At 47.7% G+C, this 19,908-nt stretch overlaps 1 protein-coding gene across 4 annotated transcripts in view; it reads right to left on the bottom strand.

The window, feature by feature from the left end:
• Positions 1-6,479: 6,479 nt before the first annotated feature.
• Positions 6,480-19,908, bottom strand: part of Usp36 (ubiquitin specific peptidase 36) — a 37,322-nt gene continuing 23,893 nt past the window's right edge. For 2 of the 4 annotated variants that reach the window (XM_005407366.2, XM_005407368.2), the window contains 9 exons: positions 18,553-18,691; positions 14,627-15,292; positions 13,880-14,010; positions 11,644-12,237; positions 10,849-11,048; positions 10,110-10,211; positions 9,284-9,399; positions 8,778-8,926; positions 6,480-8,584 (listed from right to left, as the gene is read on the bottom strand). In XM_005407366.2, coding sequence (XP_005407423.1) covers positions 8,795-8,926; positions 9,284-9,399; positions 10,110-10,211; positions 10,849-11,048; positions 11,644-12,237; positions 13,880-14,010; positions 14,627-15,292; positions 18,553-18,691 — 2,080 coding nt within the window. In that variant the 3' untranslated portion in view covers positions 6,480-8,584; positions 8,778-8,794. Of the gene's footprint in view, positions 8,585-8,763; positions 8,927-9,283; positions 9,400-10,109; positions 10,212-10,848; positions 11,049-11,643; positions 12,238-13,879; positions 14,011-14,626; positions 15,293-18,552; positions 18,692-19,908 lie in introns of all 4 variants that reach the window. The other 2 variants (XM_005407369.2, XM_013506110.1) reach the window with 2 other exon arrangements.

Genomic DNA, 19,908 nt, shown 5'->3' with positions numbered 1-19,908 from the left:
AAAATGGGGAGGGACTCAGGGTCACAGCACATATGCCACCGAGGCCAGAGGAATGCTAGAGGACAACACACAGTGAGGCTCCTTTGAGACAACATCAGCAAGTGCTGCTTGCGGAGCCTCACTCACCTTGCCAAGGCCACACTGCTGGACATTGCCAGAGGGATAGCGAGGGCTGAGAAGTACATCAGGACACCTGCTTCAGGCAAAAATGCAAAGCAAAGCAAAGCAAAGCAAAGCAAAGCAAAGCAAAGCAAAGCAAAGCAAAGCAAAGCAAGAAAAGAAAAGAAAGAAAAGAAAAGAAGAAAAGAAAAATAAAGAAAAGAGAAGAAAAGGGCTCCGTGCCCATTTCCAGTGTGAGCTACTCATGGTCCTGAGACCAAGCAAAAGAAGCAAATGAGCTCGGCAGGGGGCAGTGGTCCTTCAGAAGCCAGCCCCTGCCACCTGCCGCCCAGCAGTGTGTAGGAAGGCCTTGAGTTCACGTGCCCTCAGTAAGCCCTGGCCTGCCTTGCCAGTCCTGCAGTCTGGAGGGAGTTCAGGCAAGCAAGACAGCATAACACAGGACGAAGGCTGCCCACCGAGTCACTCTGACAGGCTCAGATGGGGCATTATTTTGCTTTGAAAACTCCCAGATTTTATTTTGCTAAAGCTTGCAATTTTTTCTGTGTGTGTGAATGGCACTTAGGATGTGTTTGTAAAGGAACTTGATTGTATCCAGTTGTCACCAACTGTTCCTGTGCCACCCAGAAGGCAGCTGGCTGTGTGCCACCGTTCGGGTGTTCACTTCAAATAGAGGAATTAATGTGCTCATTCTTGCTCAGCTTCACCAAAATGTTTTCATGTATGAGAAAGGCAAGGAGGAGGTGGGGCTCAGGGGCAAAGTGAAGCCAAAGCCATGAAGGAGGATTTTTGAGCCGAGGCTTCGCTGCAGGAAGGGCTGGCTGTTTCCTGGACAGAGCCAATGCATAGTCACGACCATGCTTCCTCCACTAGCTTTACTGGTTCACTTGTTCAACAGATATTTACCGGGTAGCTGGCTAGTACTGGGCCCCGCTGGAGACAACAGTCCTGGTTCTGCCAACAGGAACCATCTAATGTTACCAGCCATTAAGACTGAAAATGGTAGAATCAGACATTTAAAGGGGAAAACAATAGCTGAGCATGGTGGCACACATCTACTCAGAAGGCTGATGCTGGAGGATCTTGAGTTTGAGCCCTGGTTCAAAGAAAAGAAAAGTTAAGCCATGGTTAAGGCAGGGTGATGCACATCTATAACCCCAGCACTCTGGGAGGCTGAGATAGGAAGATCACAAGTTTGAGCATAGCTGGGGCAACTCAGTAACTCAGTGAAACCCTCTCTCAAAAAATAGAAAGGTCTGGTGATGTAGCTTAGTGTGAAGGGCCTGATATCAAGGGGACTTAGCGCTGGCAAAAAAAAAAAGTGCATCATTTTGGTAATACTAGTCGGAATGCTTAGTATGGGATAATGAAGGCTCAGATTTACTCAACTGAGCTATACACATGTTCTAATAAATTAAAATAAAATGGTACTTAGACTCAAAGTGTGGCCCAATCATGATAAGCCACTTAAAAGCTTAGAATCTGTGTAAGGGACAGCAATTTTGTGACTATAATTCTCACCCAATACCTAAAGGACATTGAGTAGCAGAGTCCCAGCACTGTCACCTTCCTAACAAAGCATGAACCAAAAGAACAAATATGCAAGACACAGCATGAGTATGATGGCGGACAGCCATAGCATTTGCATTTTACAGACTAAAGCATGGAGAGGTGACGTGACTCACTTGAAAGCACAACTTGGACTTGGGGAAGGCATGGTTAGAACTCAGGCCTAGAACTTTAACTTGGCCTTCTTGATTAAACCTTCATCCAACACGAGCCAGCCTCAATCCTTGTAAAGCAGGAAGCACACATGGAAGTTTTTCTGGAAGAAGCAACCAGCCCCAGGGACACCTTGGGTTGGAGTCACTGAGGGCCAGAACATTGGCAAAGGTGACCTCTCTGACACCTGGAACACTTTCCAGGACTGCAGGACCTGATGTTGGGCAGCCACCCAGGGGCCTCAGGTGTGTGCATGGCTGAAGGGCAGGCGAGGGTTCAGGGTAACAGGAAATTGTGTTATCTGACAGGACAGAAAGGACTCGGGGATTTCTGTCCTAAAACACAGTTCTGGGGCAGGGGAATAAAAGGACAAAACCTGGACAACAGACTAGAATACTGCTGGGGTCTAGGTGGAAACGACAGACCCAGGCTGAGAGTCAGCAGAGGGGACAGAGAAGGGACAGCAGCAGATAGAGCAGACTTCCAAGGTCCACATGTGGGGAAGCAGAAAGGGGGAGGCAGTAAAGTGCCTCAGAGCCAAGGAGCCTCTAGCTGTGGTGACAGGGATGTGTCTGTGGGCGGGAACACTGGTCAGAGAGGTAGACCAGGATGCTGAGTTCAGCCTGGGCTATGAATCTGCCACAGGATAGCCAGGAAGAGGTCCTAGCAGAGCCAATGGGTCTGGACAAGATCAGCACACTCAGTACTACCATGCAGCAGACCAACACTGAGGAGGTAGGAGAAGGGCTCTGGGCACAGGAACTCAGAAGGTCCAGGGAGAGCTGGTGGCCAATGCCCATCAGATTTGAGAATTAGGTCACTGAACAGAGCAACAAGGGTGGAAGCCAGACTGAGAGCTATGGAGCGTGGAAGCAGAAAGCAAGGCCCGAGGGGAAAGCACAGATGGAGCCCTCAGCCTCCACTGAGAAGACCCCTCCCTGTAGTACAGACCATGGCAGATGCCCTGACAGGGTAGAGGTGACAGTGGCTGTGGAATTGTATACATGCATGTGACTCCCTCCACACTGCCACCCCAACCACCTACTCCACTGGAGAGCCACTAGATCAGAATGGCAGATCTCAGTATGAGCCCTGGCAGCGCACCGCTGCCGGGGGACTTAGAAACGCATACCCTCAGGAAGGCACAATTGGAATGTCAGCAGACCTGGAAACCTGTGTCCCACAGACCTCTTGTGACTCTGGTGCTCGCTGGGGTCTGAGACACAGCCAAGGACAACAGCTCTCTATGCAGACAGGTTTGCAGCACTGCTGTCTGAGTCTCAGCCCAATAGACTGAGTCCCTATGTCTCAGCACTCAGTGGCTCCTCCCTGGGGATGCTGCCTAGAGCACTGGGCTCACTCTGCAGAGCCAGAATAGACAGAGAGAGGGTTACATTTTTTTTTTTTTTAATTTTGAGACAGGGTCTTACTAAGTCACTAAACTGCCAGGTTTATGCTTGAATTTGTAGTCCTTCTGCCTCAGCCTCCTAGATTACAGATATGCACTGACTTACTGCCTGGATGACTTACTGCCTGGATGTTATCCCAAACCAGGCCAGCTGACCCCTCCAGTCACCACTCATAGCCCCTCACCCCAGCATGACTGTTAATCCTGATAGGTCTACTTTACTGCATGAATACCTAGCAGATTAGAAAGCACTCTTGGGTATGTCCAGGTGGGTCATGCAGGTGTGCCCTTGGGTACTATGTAAAAGGGGTCCCCCAACCCCCAGGTTATGGCCATGGTCTGGTAGGAATTGGGCCACACAGCGGGAGGTGAGTAGTAGGCAACTGAGTGAAGCTTCGTCTGTATTTACAGTGCTACTCCTCATTCATTATAGTCCCTCAGCCCCACCTATCAGATTTGCAGTGGGAGTGGGGTGGGGATATTAGATTCTTATAGGAGAATGAAGCCTACTATGAACTGTACATGGGCAGGATCTAGGTTGTGTGTGCCTTATGAGAATCTCATGCTTGATAATCTGAAGTGGAGCTGAGGCAGTGATGCTAGTGCTGGAGAGCAGCTGAGAATACAGATTAATATTAGCAGAGACCATAATAAATTAACTGCTTGCAGGCTCACATCAAAACTATCAGCGAGTGGCAAGTGATAAGCTGTATCTGGTGGCAGGCTTTCAGTCAGAATCCAACACTTATTGTAGTCTGCATGTGACCTGCCCATTATTTTCTTCACTGCTTTCCTCTGTGCCTTTCTTACACACCTTATCATGACTGACATTTTTTTTACAATCCCACAAGCTACCACTCGCCAAAATGTGTAAAACACAAATGTCACTGGAGAGCTTCTTTGAAATGGGGGAAGACTCCATGATGCTAAGTAGAAGACATTAAGACTATCAATAAAAAGCAATCTGCAGAAAGAAAAACATCAAGAGTCTCCTTAAATTATGGGCTTTCCTTAAATTATTACAACAGATAATTCACATTCTCCAAGCCCTCTTTGTATAGTATGTGGGGACCAATGAAGCCATGAAACCTTCAAAACTGCTTCACCTCATGGAGACGAAGCATCCTGTATTAAAAAATAAGGCTTCTGGGGCTGGGGATTTAGCTCAGCAGCACAGCGCCTGCCCAGCAAGCGCAAGGTTGTGAGTTTGACCCCCAGTACCGAAAAGAAAGAAAAAGACAAGCCTTTTGAGGTTTTCATTTTAACATGAAGAACAGAAGCAATTATTGAAGACCACTTCATCAAATGCATCTACACCAAAAGCATACTTACTGTCTGACTGCATTGCTAAAGCTAAGCCCTTTATTATTGGAGAAGAATTGATAGTGCCTGCTGCTAAGGATTTATTGCAAACTTTTAGGAGAGGCTGCAGTTTAAAAGGTGGCATGTGTTCCTTTTTCAGGTAACACCAGAACTAGATGAGTTGATAAAATAGCAGAGGATACTAAGGCACAATTGTTAAAAGAGGATTAATGAGTCAATGAACTCAATTTGTCACTTAAGGGGAGGATGATGACTGTGTTTAAGTCAACAGATAAAGTGATCTCATTCAAAGCCAAATTGAAATTATGGGGGTGATGACATTTGGGGTTTTTCGTTTGTTTGTTCATTTGAGACAGGGTCTCACTACTTAGTCCAGGCTGGCCTTGAACTCACAGCAATCTTCCTGCCTGCCTCCTGAGTGCTGGGATCATAGGTGTGTGCCACACCTGGCAACACTGGAATTTTTGACACGTTTCAAACAGTAGAGATTTTGAAAGGAACTGAGTCCAGGCCTTCTTTCTTCAGGCTGATACATGATCACCTAACTCAATTTGCAAAAAAAGCTTGAGCATTACTTCTTAACCATGTAAGACTCCCAAACCGGCAAGAAATAGATCTATGAGCCATTTGTGAGTAAGCCACGTGAACTGACTTTGTTTGTGCTACAAGAGGAACAACTGCTTAAGACCATTAATGACAGTGGCCCTGAAGGATGTTTGAGACTTCAAATCTACATGTTTTGGATTGAAGTCAAGATGGCATATCCTGAGATTGCCACAAAAGCACTAAAAAGCCTGATTCCATTTCCAACATCCTATCTTTGTGAAGGTTTTCTGCAGAGACAGCAACTAAAATGAGATTACAGAGTGGATGGACATAAGCAATACACTTTGGTGTCACTGTCAAGCTCAGAGCTAGTTTATTTGTTTTGTTTTTCTCCAGTACTGGTAATCGAACTCACGACCTTGTGCTTGCCAGGCAAGCGCTATGCTGCTGAGCTTTATCCCCAGCCCCTCAGAGCTGTTTTTGCACTGACTATGCAATACTAATAAAGTACACAATAAATGGAATGTCCTTGAATCTTCCCAAAATTATCTATCTCCTGGGGATTTTTCCAGTCCATGGAAAAATTGTATTCCACGAAACTGTTTTCTTTTGCCAGAAAGGTTAGGGATGTATTTGGCCCCTGGCCCTTTCCTCTCTAGCACTATTCCCAGGCCACCATGAACTAAGCAGCTTTGCTACACGATGCCCTCCCATTATATCTCTACGGTGGAGCCAAGCAATCGTGCATTGAAACTGTGAGCTAAATTAAACCTCTCCTTTAAACTGTGGGTATTGTTGTGTGTGTCAGCTTTAAACCTATCAGGGCCTGCTACCTGTGCCCTGTCTCAAAAAAAAAAAAAAAGTCAAACAAAAATTGGGGAGGGCACATGGGTTTGAGACAGTCTTGTTATACAGTTTGGGCTTGCCTTGAACTAGGTAGTCCAGGTTGGATATTCTATGGCAGATTCATGGCCCAGGCTGAACTCACTACTTGGTTTGCCTGTCTGACCAGTGTTGCCTTCCAGACGCATCCCTGTCACCACAGCTAGAGGCTCCAGAGCCACCATGCTCAGCTAAAACTTGTTTTGAAACAGTCTTGCTAAATTCAGCCCAGGCTGGGCTGAACTTGCAATCTTCCTGCCTCAACCTGCCAGAGCGCTGGGATTACAGGAATGTACTACATGCCTGGCTTCTTCATTCTTGAGTAGGACCTGCTTTGTATTTTTTACTACAGAGGCCTGGTACCCTCTCTGTTATGGATGGCTTTGTAAAAGCATGACAAAGATAATCTTTCACTTGACCTCAGGAAACCAACAAAGAGTTGGTTGGAAGGCATCTTTCAAAAAATCAAAGACACAGAAAGGACTCACAAAGACACATTATTTTATTGCACCAAGACCTTGGACCATCTGGGGCTCCCAAGGTCCCTGGAGAGAAAGTGGAAAAGGTGGAGGGACCCCTTACACATATAGGTGCAGCCACACAACCAGGACACGGGGGGAGAACAACTCCTAATGATGGAAGATGTGCAAGATGACAGGGAACACTAGGGAGGTGGTCCACTGCACGTGGGTCCCCTACCCCCCCCTCCCAGGTTCTAACCCAACCAAGTGACTGCTATTATAAAAGCCTAGGTATTTCTATGTATTTATATATGTACATGTCACCTATAATTTGGATGGTTTTCTGGGTGCATTCTTCTTCGTGCCTGTCTGGCTGATGGTTTTCTGCAGAAGGGAAGGACTTGCCCCTACCTAACAGTGACAAACACTGTAGGAAGTCAGGCCAGGGTTCACCACTTCCAGAGAGAACATGGAGATATTCTCCCCAAGAAAAGGTACTACAATGTTCATTCTAGGGGAAAAGACGAGACTAACTGGAAGAAGGGGTAGAGAGACAGAAAGGAGATCAAGGCTGTGCTAAAAGACAACTTACATTTTCAACATGAGCATCATGGAATAAATATGCCCGGGGAAGCAGTTAATGTAAGAACAAGTCAACCCCTCTGGTGGAGAAGCAAGCCCTGCCCACAAAAGTGTCAGCCTTCCTTCCGAGACAGCAGATTATGAAGCCACAGCACACTAATTCAGGCCTGTCCTGAGCAGCATTCAAAGCTGCCATCCACTCTTGGCTGGAATGAGAAGTGATCAGGCCGTGGTATCACTATTCCCTCCCACATTTCCCTAAAGTGAAATATAAAAGGGAGAAAAACCTAAAAGAACCACTGGCATGAAAACTTCAACTGTCCCTCACCATATGAAGATGCAACTCCTCTTTGTACCCAAGGACTGAGCGAGGCCCTGAGCGGAAAGCAGAGCAAATAAGAAAGGGTGGCACTGATGAAGGCAGCAGACAGACCAGGGGGCCAGCTGATGCCCAGCAAGCCCTGGGACAGCTCAGGGGAGATAAGGGGATGCATCTCATGAGGAAGGACCCTCTGATGTACTTCTATACCTTCTACTGATACGGTGTATCTTTTCCTTGGAAACACCACTTTCACTGAGGAGTCCCACGTTTATTAAATTACAAGTCTACAGGCACAGCTTGAGCAAGATAAAAAAGGGATCTTCTTGAGTCATATAATCATCTAGATTCAAAAGCACTCACAAAATTGAGCACACAAAGCCAGTATTTGCATATTATAAGGGGAATATATTGCTGCTGGGAAGCCACAGGCCTGGTCAAAAATAAATGCTCTATATTAAGTAGTAAAATAACGGAGAATTCATCCCTTATACCACCACCTCCATAGAGACCCATGGGTTATTGCAGCTGCAGGGAAGCTATGGCAAAAGTCACTCTGGGACAGAAAGCAGCCTGAGAAGCAGATGCATTGGCACACAATTCAAGGATTCCTCCACCCCAAATAGCCTTTGTTCTCTGGAGATGCACTGGAAGTACTACCTTGCCATTCCCAGAAAGGCAGACACGGCAGTGCAGGTGGGAACTAGCTTTCCCCTTTCCAGGACACATAGTAAGGCATACAGATACAGGTCCCACAGAGGGAACAAGAAGAGTGGGGTGCAGGACAGAACAGTGCCAGGCTCAGGAGGAAGGGATGGCTCACCAGGAAGAGCCTCCAACTGTATGCCTGCCATCCTGGGCACAGGATACACTGGGAGATGCATGGTCCTGTCCCCACTGTGAGTTCCAGACAGGAGCAGATGGCTTTGCCCACCCAGACTACTGCCCATGACCACAAGGATGCTGGCCCCTTCCAAATGTCCCACAGGTTGCTGTCAGCTCTGCTGGATACCACCTGCTAAGGGTTCTTGTGGGACTAGTTGTGAATGTCCCCATGGCCTCCACATCAGGTTGTTTGCAGGGCCCTCCATGTAGCAGGCTCACAGCAGAGCCTCAGAGGTGACAGGGCAGTTGAGTCTGCATGAGGCCACTCCTCAGATCCAGACAAATGGTTTCCAGGAAGTGACGGCTCCAGGAGGCTGTGGAATAGGCACACTGGTCCTCCTGGTGAGAAACAAGAACACTGAAGTTCACTCTGCCACTCTCCAGTGCACCCTACAGGAACCTGAAAATGCCACAGGGTCACCTCTTACAAAGGACTGGCACATACACACATCTACACACTACATGTCACAGACACACACAGCACACACAACCCAGACACAATCACACTAGATACTTACACCCTGAAACTGACCTATTCTGACACCAAGTTCACCGGCGATAGCTGAGGCTGGTGGCCTTAGCTGGATGAGTCACAGACCAAAAGTTCCGTCTACTCTGAAGTTTCTGGAAGGCATTGAAGTTTCTCTTCTTCTCCTTCTTGAATTTTTTCATTTTCTTTTCCTAAATCAAGAAGCACAGAAGTCACAATCCCCAGAGAGGGCTCCACTGAACCTAGGTGGCCCCTACCACAAATGCGCTGGGCACAGGCATACTCTCATGTGCTGCACACAAGCCTGTGGGAGGCCTGCCACCTCTGATGTGCTAACAAAGGCACAGAAGCATCAAATGGCCAGGACCTTGCCAGCAGTATGGAACATGCACTGGAGACGGAACCTGGGTAACTGGCTCCAGCCTCACTCTTAACCACTTTACCCCACGCCTGCTCTTCACACTGCTGAGAGCTGAAGCGAGCCACCCCAATGTCTCCATCAGCCAGTATCTCATACACACACACACACACACACACACACATCATACCTTGCCGCGATCAAATTCTTCGTCCCAGTCGTCAACCACTGTCTGGGTTTGGGCTATTCTGCTGTCCTCGATAGCATCCCGACTGACTGCAGACAGTTCACCATCCCACGTCAGAACTGCACAACACAGCCATGATATCAGCAGGTCTTAGGACTTGTACCAACTAGAACAATCGATTTTCTCTTTTTTTTGAGACAAAGTCTCACTATATAATTCAGGTTGGCCTCGAACTCATGGTGGTCCTTTTGCCTCAGTCTCCCAAGTGCTGGGATAGCAAGTGTGCACCACCACACCTGGCAACTCATCTACTTTTGATACTCAAAATGCCCAAGTGCCATCCCTTGATGGAAATGGACAAGAAAAGGGGTAAAAAGGAGGACAAAATGTGCAATATTTACTTGATGGTCAAAGTAGAACCAATGATTCTTTTGTTTCAACTGTATCAGCAATTACACAGCTCACTTCTTTACAAACCCGTGCCTTCAACAGAGAAGAAAATCTCGTGTTTATTCCTGTGGTCTGACTTAAAGGCTCCAAGTTGGAGTGGCCTCTTACAGGTGCCAGAGGATCATTTGTATCAGCCCCTCTCTATTAGAGGCCCTGATACTCCTGCCAGGAAGTGCTGTTCTGGATCACACCACAGACAGAAACTACCTTTGAGACAGAACCCACCTTTGTGCCATGGCTGGGGGCATGGGGTGGGCATGTGGGGATTCCTCTTCCTGTTTTTAAAGTCAGATAATGTATTCCTCCTTACACCAGCATACCAGGGACTGTTTCCACCCCACCTCCAGGTAAATCAGACCAAGGAAAGCAGGGGCCATACCTTGTCTCCCATAAGCCCTATCCGATGAGTACTTGAGCAACTCCTGGACCACGTCAGATTCTCTCTCCCTGTTCCACGGTCCAAGAGGAGCCTGTCCGAGCCCTGTAAACAGAGTAGCCGAGAGATTCATTTGCAGATGTTCACAATGAACTGCTACACGGCCCTCACTGACAGCACAATTGCAGAACTTACTAATGACACATGTTCACTTACTAACCACTGAAGTGCTAATGTACTAGCAATTTTACTCAATAGCTGTTATTCAAGTGAATTCTTGAAAAAGCCAAGCCAGAAAACAAAACTGTAACAGCAGTGTTAATCCTTAGTCTAATGGTAGAAGGAACTAACTCCAGTTGGAATCTACCAGTCAGAAACCATGGATTGTAAAGATCCCCACAGGCCCTTGGGCTGGAGGCTTGGTCCTCAGGAAGGTGCTAGTGGAAGGTGATGGAACCTTGAAAGTGGAGGCTTTTTAGGTCAGTGGGGTGTGCCCTCAAAGGGGACAGTGGGACCCCAGCCATGAGGTAAGCACTCTGCTCTGCCACATGATCTGGCCACGATGTGCTACCTCACCACAGGTCCAAGGCAAGAGGACAACTTTCCTTAAAATGATCACCTCAGGTATGTCACAGCTATGGAAGCTAACACATGGCCAGTGCTCAAGAACAGCCTGAAGCGAGGAACGGTGAAACGCCACCATTACTGTTATCAGGGGCCCTCGAGTTCCCCAAGTCCTCACCTGGGCGGTCCCCAGCAAGCTGGCTGTTCACACTCAACTCTATGCCTGTGCTGACACTGGGCTTTGTGCTCCTTGGGTCTTCTGGATGCTTGTTTTCTTCCTCCTCCTGCTGTGCCTCATGCTTTCTTTTCTTCCTTTTCTTTTTCCTTGGGGACTCTGCCCTGGTCTCACGTTCTCCGTGGTCTGTGGAGGTGCAACTGCTGGGTGTCAGAGGTGACAGTTAGACCTTCTAGCACATTGAAGGCAAGAGCAAGGCTCAGTGACAGGCACCTGACTCACTTCCTTCAGCTCTGTAGGAAACCTGCCCCCAATGTGACCCTGAGGACAACTCGGGAACTGTTCTCTGTGACATCATTCATACCACATTGGGCCTGGAGAAGTGGTCAAGAAAGACCTGATGCCCATGGATACACATCCAGCATGAGGGACACTGAGGAGAATATCATATGGTCACACTTTTAATCCAACTGTGGCAAGTCCTACAAACTGCAGGTACCGGCTGCTGCAACCCTCCAAACCTCACAGCTTTCCCTGGCCCAGGTTGCCTGACCTTATGTCTTTGGACCAACCTAAACATACAGGATGGCCATGGCCTGGATGAGGCTATCCCCTCACTATCACTTTAAGGAATGGATATCCACTGATGCTCACTACAGAAGACATTTCCCCTAGGTGCAAGTGTTTGCAGTCCAGGTCGGCATTCTACCTACCTAGAACACATCTATGCTTGGCACTGGATTGCTTAGTTTCTGCAGTCTTGAAAGAGGACACTGGCATATCTTGCTCTGCTCTTACCCGTGCCAAGGTGGTCTCTGGAGAAGGCCAACTTCTTCACAGAGTCCCTCCGTTCCCTTCCTCTTCCTCTTCCTGCTGCTCACACGGTGGCTGTTCAGAACGTAACCCACTTGCTGGCTATCCACCTGGGGCTGTGTGCCTTCCTTCTCCCATGGGTGAGTTGGCAGCTCTACCTGTCCCTTCTTCTTGTTTTTGGGGCTCCAAGGTGGCCCCTGCACCTGCTCCTGAGGAATGGCCGTGGTCATGCCCTCTGCGCCCTTCCTCCTCTTCTTCTTCTTCTTCTTGCGAGGCATTGCAGTTGCCCCCCCAAGGAGCTGTGAGATACCCGCTTCTGAGCCAAGCATCTGAGGCTTTCCCGCAGGGCTCCTGTGCCTCTTCCTGGAGGGGCTCCGAGAGGCCTCGCTGGCCTCCAGCAGCTGGTGTGAAGGGGACATCAAGTCCCCATTGACCTGAGGCAGGGCAGTCCAGGTGGAAGAGCAGCTCTGTGGCTCTGATGTCTGTGGGGCCTGGGGGATACTACTGGACAGTGATGCAGAGGGGGTGCTGGTAGGAGGCTTGGGACAGCTGGATGATCGGGGAGCAGGTGACAGAACCCTGTAGGGACAACAGGTAACAGGAAGGTCATCCTGAAAGATCTGTATGGAGCTCTTACTTCCAGCTTCCCTGAATCACCTTTTACTTAAGAATTTCAAAAGGGTTTTTGCCCTATAATTCTCATACACACATAAACAGCATATATGTTTGAAGACAGGCTAACAATAGCATTCAAAGTTTACTTAAGATAAAATTAGTCAGGTGTGGTGGCACACACCTATAACCCCAGCCCTCAGAGGCTGAGGCATGATAATCACAAATTTAAGCCAGACCTGGACAACCTAGTGAATGCCTGTCTTAAAATAAAAAGGGCTCTGGATACAGTGCAATAAAACGGGGTTTGGTCCTCATTATGGTATGCATTAGTTCCTTGTGATCAAACAGTTCAAAGAATTTTTACCAATGCTAATGTTTTGAGTTTTCAATCAAATGTATTTTTTAAAAAAGGGCACGCTTCACTAAGCAAGAATGGTCAGAAAAATAATCCTGTCTGAATTTGTCCTCAAACCTCCAAAGCCACAGATCCCTGGAAGGAAATAAGCCTGCCAAGAAAGGCAAGAGTAGGCCACATACCTCCCATGGCTATTTCCCTGTGAGCCCAGGTGCCAAGAAAACTGGGAGCACAGTAACAGAGTCAACTCATACTGCAAGACATGTGACAGACAGGACTGAGTGCCACATCAGGTGCAGTGCAACCTGCCTTTCTCCAGCCAAATGACCCAGGCAAGCTAAACTCTCTCTGAGCTGTGGTGGTCTCATCTGTCAACAAGTGGCAGTGCTGCCAGCCTCAGAGGGTTACTGCTTTCAAAGGGACTGTCACTATCATCCTTTACACCACCACTGCTGCCAGACCACCTCTGAAGTGTTTTCTGGAGTTTTCTTTTTAAAGGTTATATGACTAAGAAACAAAAATGCCCACTAAATGCCTCAACATTTATGGACCTACCACGTGGAAAAACACTAGGCTAGGGATGAGGCCTGTGTATAAATGTGAAAGGAAGACAGAGGCAGTGCGATGCTGGTGGGGGACAGTAAGACATCTCCTTCAGGGGCTACAGAAGGCTGGACCTCTTCCCACCTGCCCCTGCTCTCTGCTTCCTCCCTCCCTAGCTGCAGATGACACAGGACACAGTGATCTGTCAGTAACTCTCAACTCTGCAATCAGGTACCTGAGGGATGTAGCACCTTGTCACTGTCTCACCCGGGCAGGAGGACTAGACTTCAGAAAGAGTATCTGGGGGAGCCTGAATCTAGTCTCCTTATTCTAGAAGCCCATGCAGCCATGGCAGGAGACCCAGAGGGGTGCTCTCCAGGGACAAAGAGACAGGAGACCATGGCGTAATGGCCACTGGCAGGAAGGCCTGAAGGCCTCACAGCCCTCTGAGCTCACTCAGGCACTTAGAACAGGGTAATCCATAGCATACCAGGTCATGACATGCATGTGACCAACAGATGAAAAAGACGAAAGTTCAAAACTCAGGGACTAAACTGACTCTGGCCAAGCAAGGCTCCTTTACAGATGGGGACAGAGCAGATAAGAGGGAACCTAAGTCCTCAATGGCCCAGGGTTTTTCAACAGCCTGGTATGTGTAATCATAGGAGATAGATGGCACCTGGAGGGAGGGCTGGTGCCTTGGCTCACCTGGATTTACTGACAGGCCAAGTAGAGGCAACGACGGGGTGGGTGGTTGTCATGGGGTAGGTGAGGTCGGAGAGTGGTGAGGGGGGAGGTGAACGGAGGTCATTGCCGGTCGCCCTCCGAAGGGTGCTGGCCTGCAGTTATTGACATAAATAAAAACTTGGTGGTCTAAAAAAGGTTTCCGTGGAGAAGAGGGAAAATAAAAATAAAATAAAATAATAAAAATAAAAAAATAAAAAAGCCCAGAAAGGATGAGGGGACAAGAGGGGAAAAAAAGAGGGAGGTAGAGGGTGGGAATGGTAGAAGAATCAGAAAAGTGTTGTTGGTTAGAAACAAAAAGGAAAAAGGAAGGAAATTTAAACAAAAATCTCAGCACAACAATATAGCATCATGTCGCTGCCCCCATGAGTTCAAAGCCACACATGGTCACCCCCAGCCCGGACTTCTGCATGAGGGTCCTGGGCTCTGGCTCCCCTCAGGCCCTGCTCCCACCATGGGAGAACTGGAGGCCTGTGGCTCAACCAGGACACTCTATCCACAGCAGGAACAACAGGCCTCAGCCAAACCCCCACCACCTTCACCCCAAGATAGCTGTCCTGGGTAACCTGTGAATTCCCAAGGATGCCTCAAAGGCACCTGCTCCTCTGAACCAAGGGAGCCAAAGCCTCCTACCATTTTCCACTCCCCAACTACCAGCATACCTACTTGGGCCCCAAGACACTTCCAGGGACAAGACCCCCACACACCCACCTTCTTGGCAGACAGGGCCAGTTTCTTGGCTGGTGGAGGGGACATGAGGCTCATGGGCTCTATGGCAGTGCTGCCCAGGACAGGAGACTTGAGCTTCACTATCTTAGTATCCAACCCATTCGGCAGCGCTTTGGAGTGACCAGCGGTGGGACAGTTTGTTCCCTGAGAATCACAGACATGGGCAGCTCCACCCTCGGAGGCCCGTGGGACCTTAGGGCTGCTGCTGGAAGAGTGCTCCGGGCTGGAGCTGCTGGAAGTCCCCTTCTCGAGGTCTGCATTCTTGTCTTCCCCCTTCAACCCATGCCCACTGGCAGTGGCCTCAGCCAGGAGCTTTAGTGAGGTAGAAGGGACAGTGTCCCTGCTGTCCCAGGAGCTCTGCCGTCGGCTCCCAGGTTCGCTGGTACCAGGTGAGCCCTGAGAAGTTCGGAGGGAAGGGGAGCAGTGCTGTGAGGAGACCTGCTTCTTCACTTTCTTCCCGTTCTCATCCAGGAGGGTCGGCATGTGCGTGGGCGTGTGGGAGAGTCTGGGGGGAGGGGACCCCAAGGGTGACTTTGCAGGTACACATCCGTTCTGTAACTTTGGGCCTGGCATGGAGCCATTCCTGGAAACGGGCACACCAATCTCTTCAGGGACCTGTGGCTTCCTCAGGAGCACAGGGTCTTGTAGCTAAAGGGGATCAAGACAGAAAGCACTATCAGAGATCCGAAAACCAGGCAGCTGTCCTTTGGCCAAAGTAGGCTCCCAGAGCAGGGGTGGCCTCTAATGTGAAAAGCTGGGACAAACTGCAGGCATGTGGTAAAGTCTCTGTCACTGCTTTGAGCAGATTCATCAATGCCAAACTCATGTTCACACAGGCATACATCGTTAAGAGCATCGTTACTGTGAGAGGCATCAGGATTTGAGAAAAGGGAGGCTGGGCATGGCGATGCACACCTGTAATCCAGCACTCTAGGAGGCTGAGGCAAGAGAATCACAAGTTTGAACTTGGCCTGGGCAACTTAGCTACTTAATGAGGCCCCTACCTGCACCTCTCTAGTCCAGTCTCATTATTTATTTATTTATTAAATAAAAAATAAAAAGGGCTAGGGATATAGCTCAGTGTGAAGACCCTTAGTTCAATTTCTAGTACCACACACATACACACACAAAAAAAAAAAGAAAGAAAAAAATGTACCAACCTAAACATATATATACCAACTGAAACCACCACCTACACATAGCCACTTATCAGAATGCTAGTGCTTTTTCCTGGTCTTTCCTTCAGAACAGTTTCAGCCTGCAGAGCTGCATCCCTGTTCTGTCTCAATGCTATTGTCTGAAGCATCTTCACAGATTATTCTCTTAACAACATGTTCAGTGTCTGCTGGCAGCAACCATCTCCTTGTACGTTTACTTTCTACCTATTGTACAATTAACAACACAATACTCTATACCTCTCTCCTCCTTACAACACTGAAGTGTGAAAATAACCTATTCTGCATTTCTGTGCTTAGTTCAGGCCCTTCTCTGCTTGACCATGAAGCCCCGACCCACGGCCCCGACCCACGGCCCCTACCTGCACCTCTCTCATCCACCACCACAGTCCTCCCAACCTGCTCCGAGTCTTATACATAGTCAGTGCTAAAACACATTTAGGGTTAGGGTTAGGGGTATAGATCACTGGTAGAGCACTTGCCTAGCACGAGGAAGCCCTGGTTTCACACCCCAGTACCACACACACACACATACACACACACACTTTTTTAAAAATTGAAGATTTTTCTGAAACTAGTAACCTTTACTAATTTTCTAGAAATGCCGAGTCTAGGCTAGTCTCATTAACTTCCACTTACTCTTACTGAAAATTATTTATTTCTTTTTCAAAATATACAATAATTTGGCACTATTTTTGGCTCTTATTATATTACCAATTGTATCCTTGGAGTGTGGAGTGATGTTCAATCATCCTGATTGAGTTCTGTTGTCTTTTGGTACTAGAGACTCAACCTAGGGCCTCCATAATGAGCGTATCCCCAGGCCTTTTTATTTTCTGAGACAGGGTCTCACTAAATTGTCCAGGCAAGGTTTGAACTTGCAATCCTCCTACCTCAGTCTCCCCATGCTAGGACTACAGGTGTGCACCTCTGCCTCCCTCCATCCCACTCAATCAGATGTTATAAATGGTAACTTTTTATTGCAATTTTTTTCTCTGTAGTTCTGGGGATGGAATCCAGAGCCTTGTGAATTCGGAGCATGCGCCCTACTAATGAACTAAACTCCCAGCCCCTTGCTACAAATAATTTAAAAATTTCATCATTTAATATCTTACAGATAAAGCTTTAAGTTTTACTTTAGTCAACTTATATTTCATTTTCTCTCTCCACTTTTTTCCTTCCTCCCTCTCTTCCTTTCTTTTCTTAGTACTGGGGATTAAACCTAGGAACTCATGCATGGTAGATAAGTACTCTAAAACCTACATCCCTGGCTAGCCCCTCCCGCTTTGAGACAAGATCCTGCTTAAATTGCCCAAGCAAGGCTTCAACTTTCGATCCTTCTGCTTCAGCCTCCCAAGTAGCTGAGATTAAAAGTATATGCCACCACATCTGGCTTCTCTCTCAATTTTAAATTTACAAAGTCTTGCTACTTCCAGAGTTTAATTAAAACTCACTTCTGTTTCCTTTTGAATTTTGTACATATTTTTATAATAGCTAATTCCTTATTAGTGTTGCATTCTAATGGGAATACATTTTTCCAAGCACTGCAAAATCTTTCCATGTCTTGAGCATTTATACACATACTGAAACTCACACAATCTTAAAGTAAAATGATTACTTAATTGCAGTATACTTGGAAAAGTGTTTTTGAAATGAAAATATTAGCAGCAAGTCAAGTGGCCTTGCAGGAATGCAAGCAGGAATGCACTTGCCCACAGGCACTCTACTCTGCTCCATGGTGATCCTGCAGCTAGGGAGGCTTGCTGGCTTCTGGACCTTGGCTGCAGTGGCCACCAACTGCAGTTGGTGCAGTTGGTGCAGTTCTCATTTGCAATGACAGTGTGTTTTTTTTTTTTTTTTTTTTTTTTGTATCAGAAATCAAATGCAAGGCCTTGTGCTTGTCAGGTAGGTGCTGTGCCACTGAGCTACATCTCCAGCCCGACAGTGTGTATTTTAATTCCTATGCTGATCCATATGCTTCTAGTTTCAATTTCTTCTCTCCACCATTGGAAGGAAAAAACACATTTATGTAAATGACCAAAGCCGGTCCTGCTGACTGCATGTGGGTTTACCTCTCCAGGGGAAGGAAGCGATGGCTCAGAAACACTCACCCAGAAGGGTGACTCTACATGCTCTGCCATGGTGTTACAAGGGATGACTTGTGACCCTGACAGTAAAGTGGAGTCCTTAACTGTTTCAGCAGAAAAGTTCAAATACACACGATGGTGACCTCAAGGCATTTCCTAACTTAGTTTCAGAGTTAGTGTTAGCGTTTGTCACATAAGCCTCAGCACTCCTTGTCCACACACATGTGTGTAGATGTATATATGCATATTTCTGTTTCTGAACCATGTGAGCAAACTACTCCAATATGCCTGTGTTGATTTCGACAGACCTAGGCCAACCTTATACAGATCCAAGGATCATACCAGGACCCTGAGGCTCAGTGCCTGCCTAGAGCACCTGTCATGGCACCAAAGAACAGCATCTGGCACACTGAGCATTAAAATTTGAATTTGCTCAGTCAGGCTCTCTCATCACTGTCCTCCTTCTCTCTACTCAATCGCAGCTGGTGACCAACTTAGGAAATACCATCAGCTGACACAGTATCACAGTCTGCCCACTACTCCCACGTTGGCCAAAGGTCCTGCATGAGGAGACTCATGTAATCTTCAAGATGCCAAGACAGAAGCTCCAAGAGCACCCCTGCCACCCCATCTTCCTCAGCAGTACCTTTGCAGTTGTTGGGGAGGAAGTGACCCCATTGCCAGCACTCTTCTTGGTGTGATCTGGAACCACACTCTGGCGGCTAGGAAGGGTGCAGCTTGCCCTGGAGATGGGGCCCTCTGGACTCTTCTTAGAGCCTGGAATTCTGTCAGAGCAAGGAACCAAGTTAGGGGAATCCCTATGCAAGCCCAAAGGCACTGAAGAATGCATCAGAAACAGTCACTCAGGGGGTGACTCCACATGCTCAAGCCCTGGTGTTATAAAGGATGACTTGTGACCCTGACAGTAAAGTGGAGTCCCTAACGGTTTCAACAGAAAAGTCTGAATATGTGATGGTGACCTCAAGGCATTCCCTAACTTTACGTTTTGGAGTTAGTGTTCGCGTTTGTCACATAAGCCTCAGCACTCTTTGCCCATACACGTGTGTAGATGTACGTATGCATATTTTTGTTTCTGAACCACGTGAGCAAACTACTCCAATGTGCTTGTGTTGATTTCGACAGACCTAGGCCAACCTTATACAGATCCAAGGATTATACCTGGGCCCTGGCACAGGTAGAAGTGAGGCAGAATCAGGGTAACCTGATCTCAGGCTTGTGTTTCTGTATTTTAGGTAGACATGAAGAAGAAAACCATCTAAAGGAACCCCAAATGTCCTAACATGCTTCTCTAACTCTTGCCCCACCCTTCAGCCATAGCAGAACCAAGAGGTCTTCTGGGATTAGATTTTCAAGTCATCAGAGAGCAAAACACCCCTTGAATGCATCTTCCAAACACAGGAAAGCACACAAAGCAGCAAAAACCTGTCACCATGTCTTCCAACCTCCAGGTTGATGACCACTCTAAAAAAAGGCACACCCAAAGCAGCTCTTTTGCTGGGTATGGTGGTGCACACCTCTAACCCCAGTACTTGGAAGCCTGAGGCAGGAGGATCAAAGCAAATTCGAGGCCAGCCTGGGCTACATAATGAGTTCAAGGCCAGCCTGAATCAAAAAACCCCCAAAAACGAAACAGCTGCTTTGGCCCCCCAGTAGCAACCTTCCCTGCCCCAAGGGAAGGTGTGTCTGCTGACTGCCATGCAGGGCAACACATCCAATTTGGGACAATAATGTAAGAATACAGGTGAGTCAGGCTTAGTGCCAACATCTCTAATCCCAGTATTCCGAGAGGCTGAGGCAGGAGGATTGCAAATTGGAGCCAAGTCTGGGCAGCTTAGCTAAACCCTGTCTTAAAACAAAATAAAAAGGGACTAAAGATGAAGCTCAGTGCTAAAGCGCCCCAAGAGTGGGTACTTGATTCCCAGTATTTATATCCCTAAAAAAGCAAACAAGCAAGCAAGCAAGCAGCTAACTGCTCCATACA

This window comes from Chinchilla lanigera, unplaced genomic scaffold (genome assembly GCF_000276665.1).
Source record: "Chinchilla lanigera isolate Chin_1 unplaced genomic scaffold, ChiLan1.0 scaffold00105, whole genome shotgun sequence".
In the NCBI taxonomy this organism is placed as follows: Eukaryota; Metazoa; Chordata; class Mammalia; order Rodentia; family Chinchillidae; genus Chinchilla; species Chinchilla lanigera.
The sequence above is the reverse complement of the archived record's forward strand: the minus strand, read 5'-3'. Positions and strand labels throughout refer to the sequence as shown.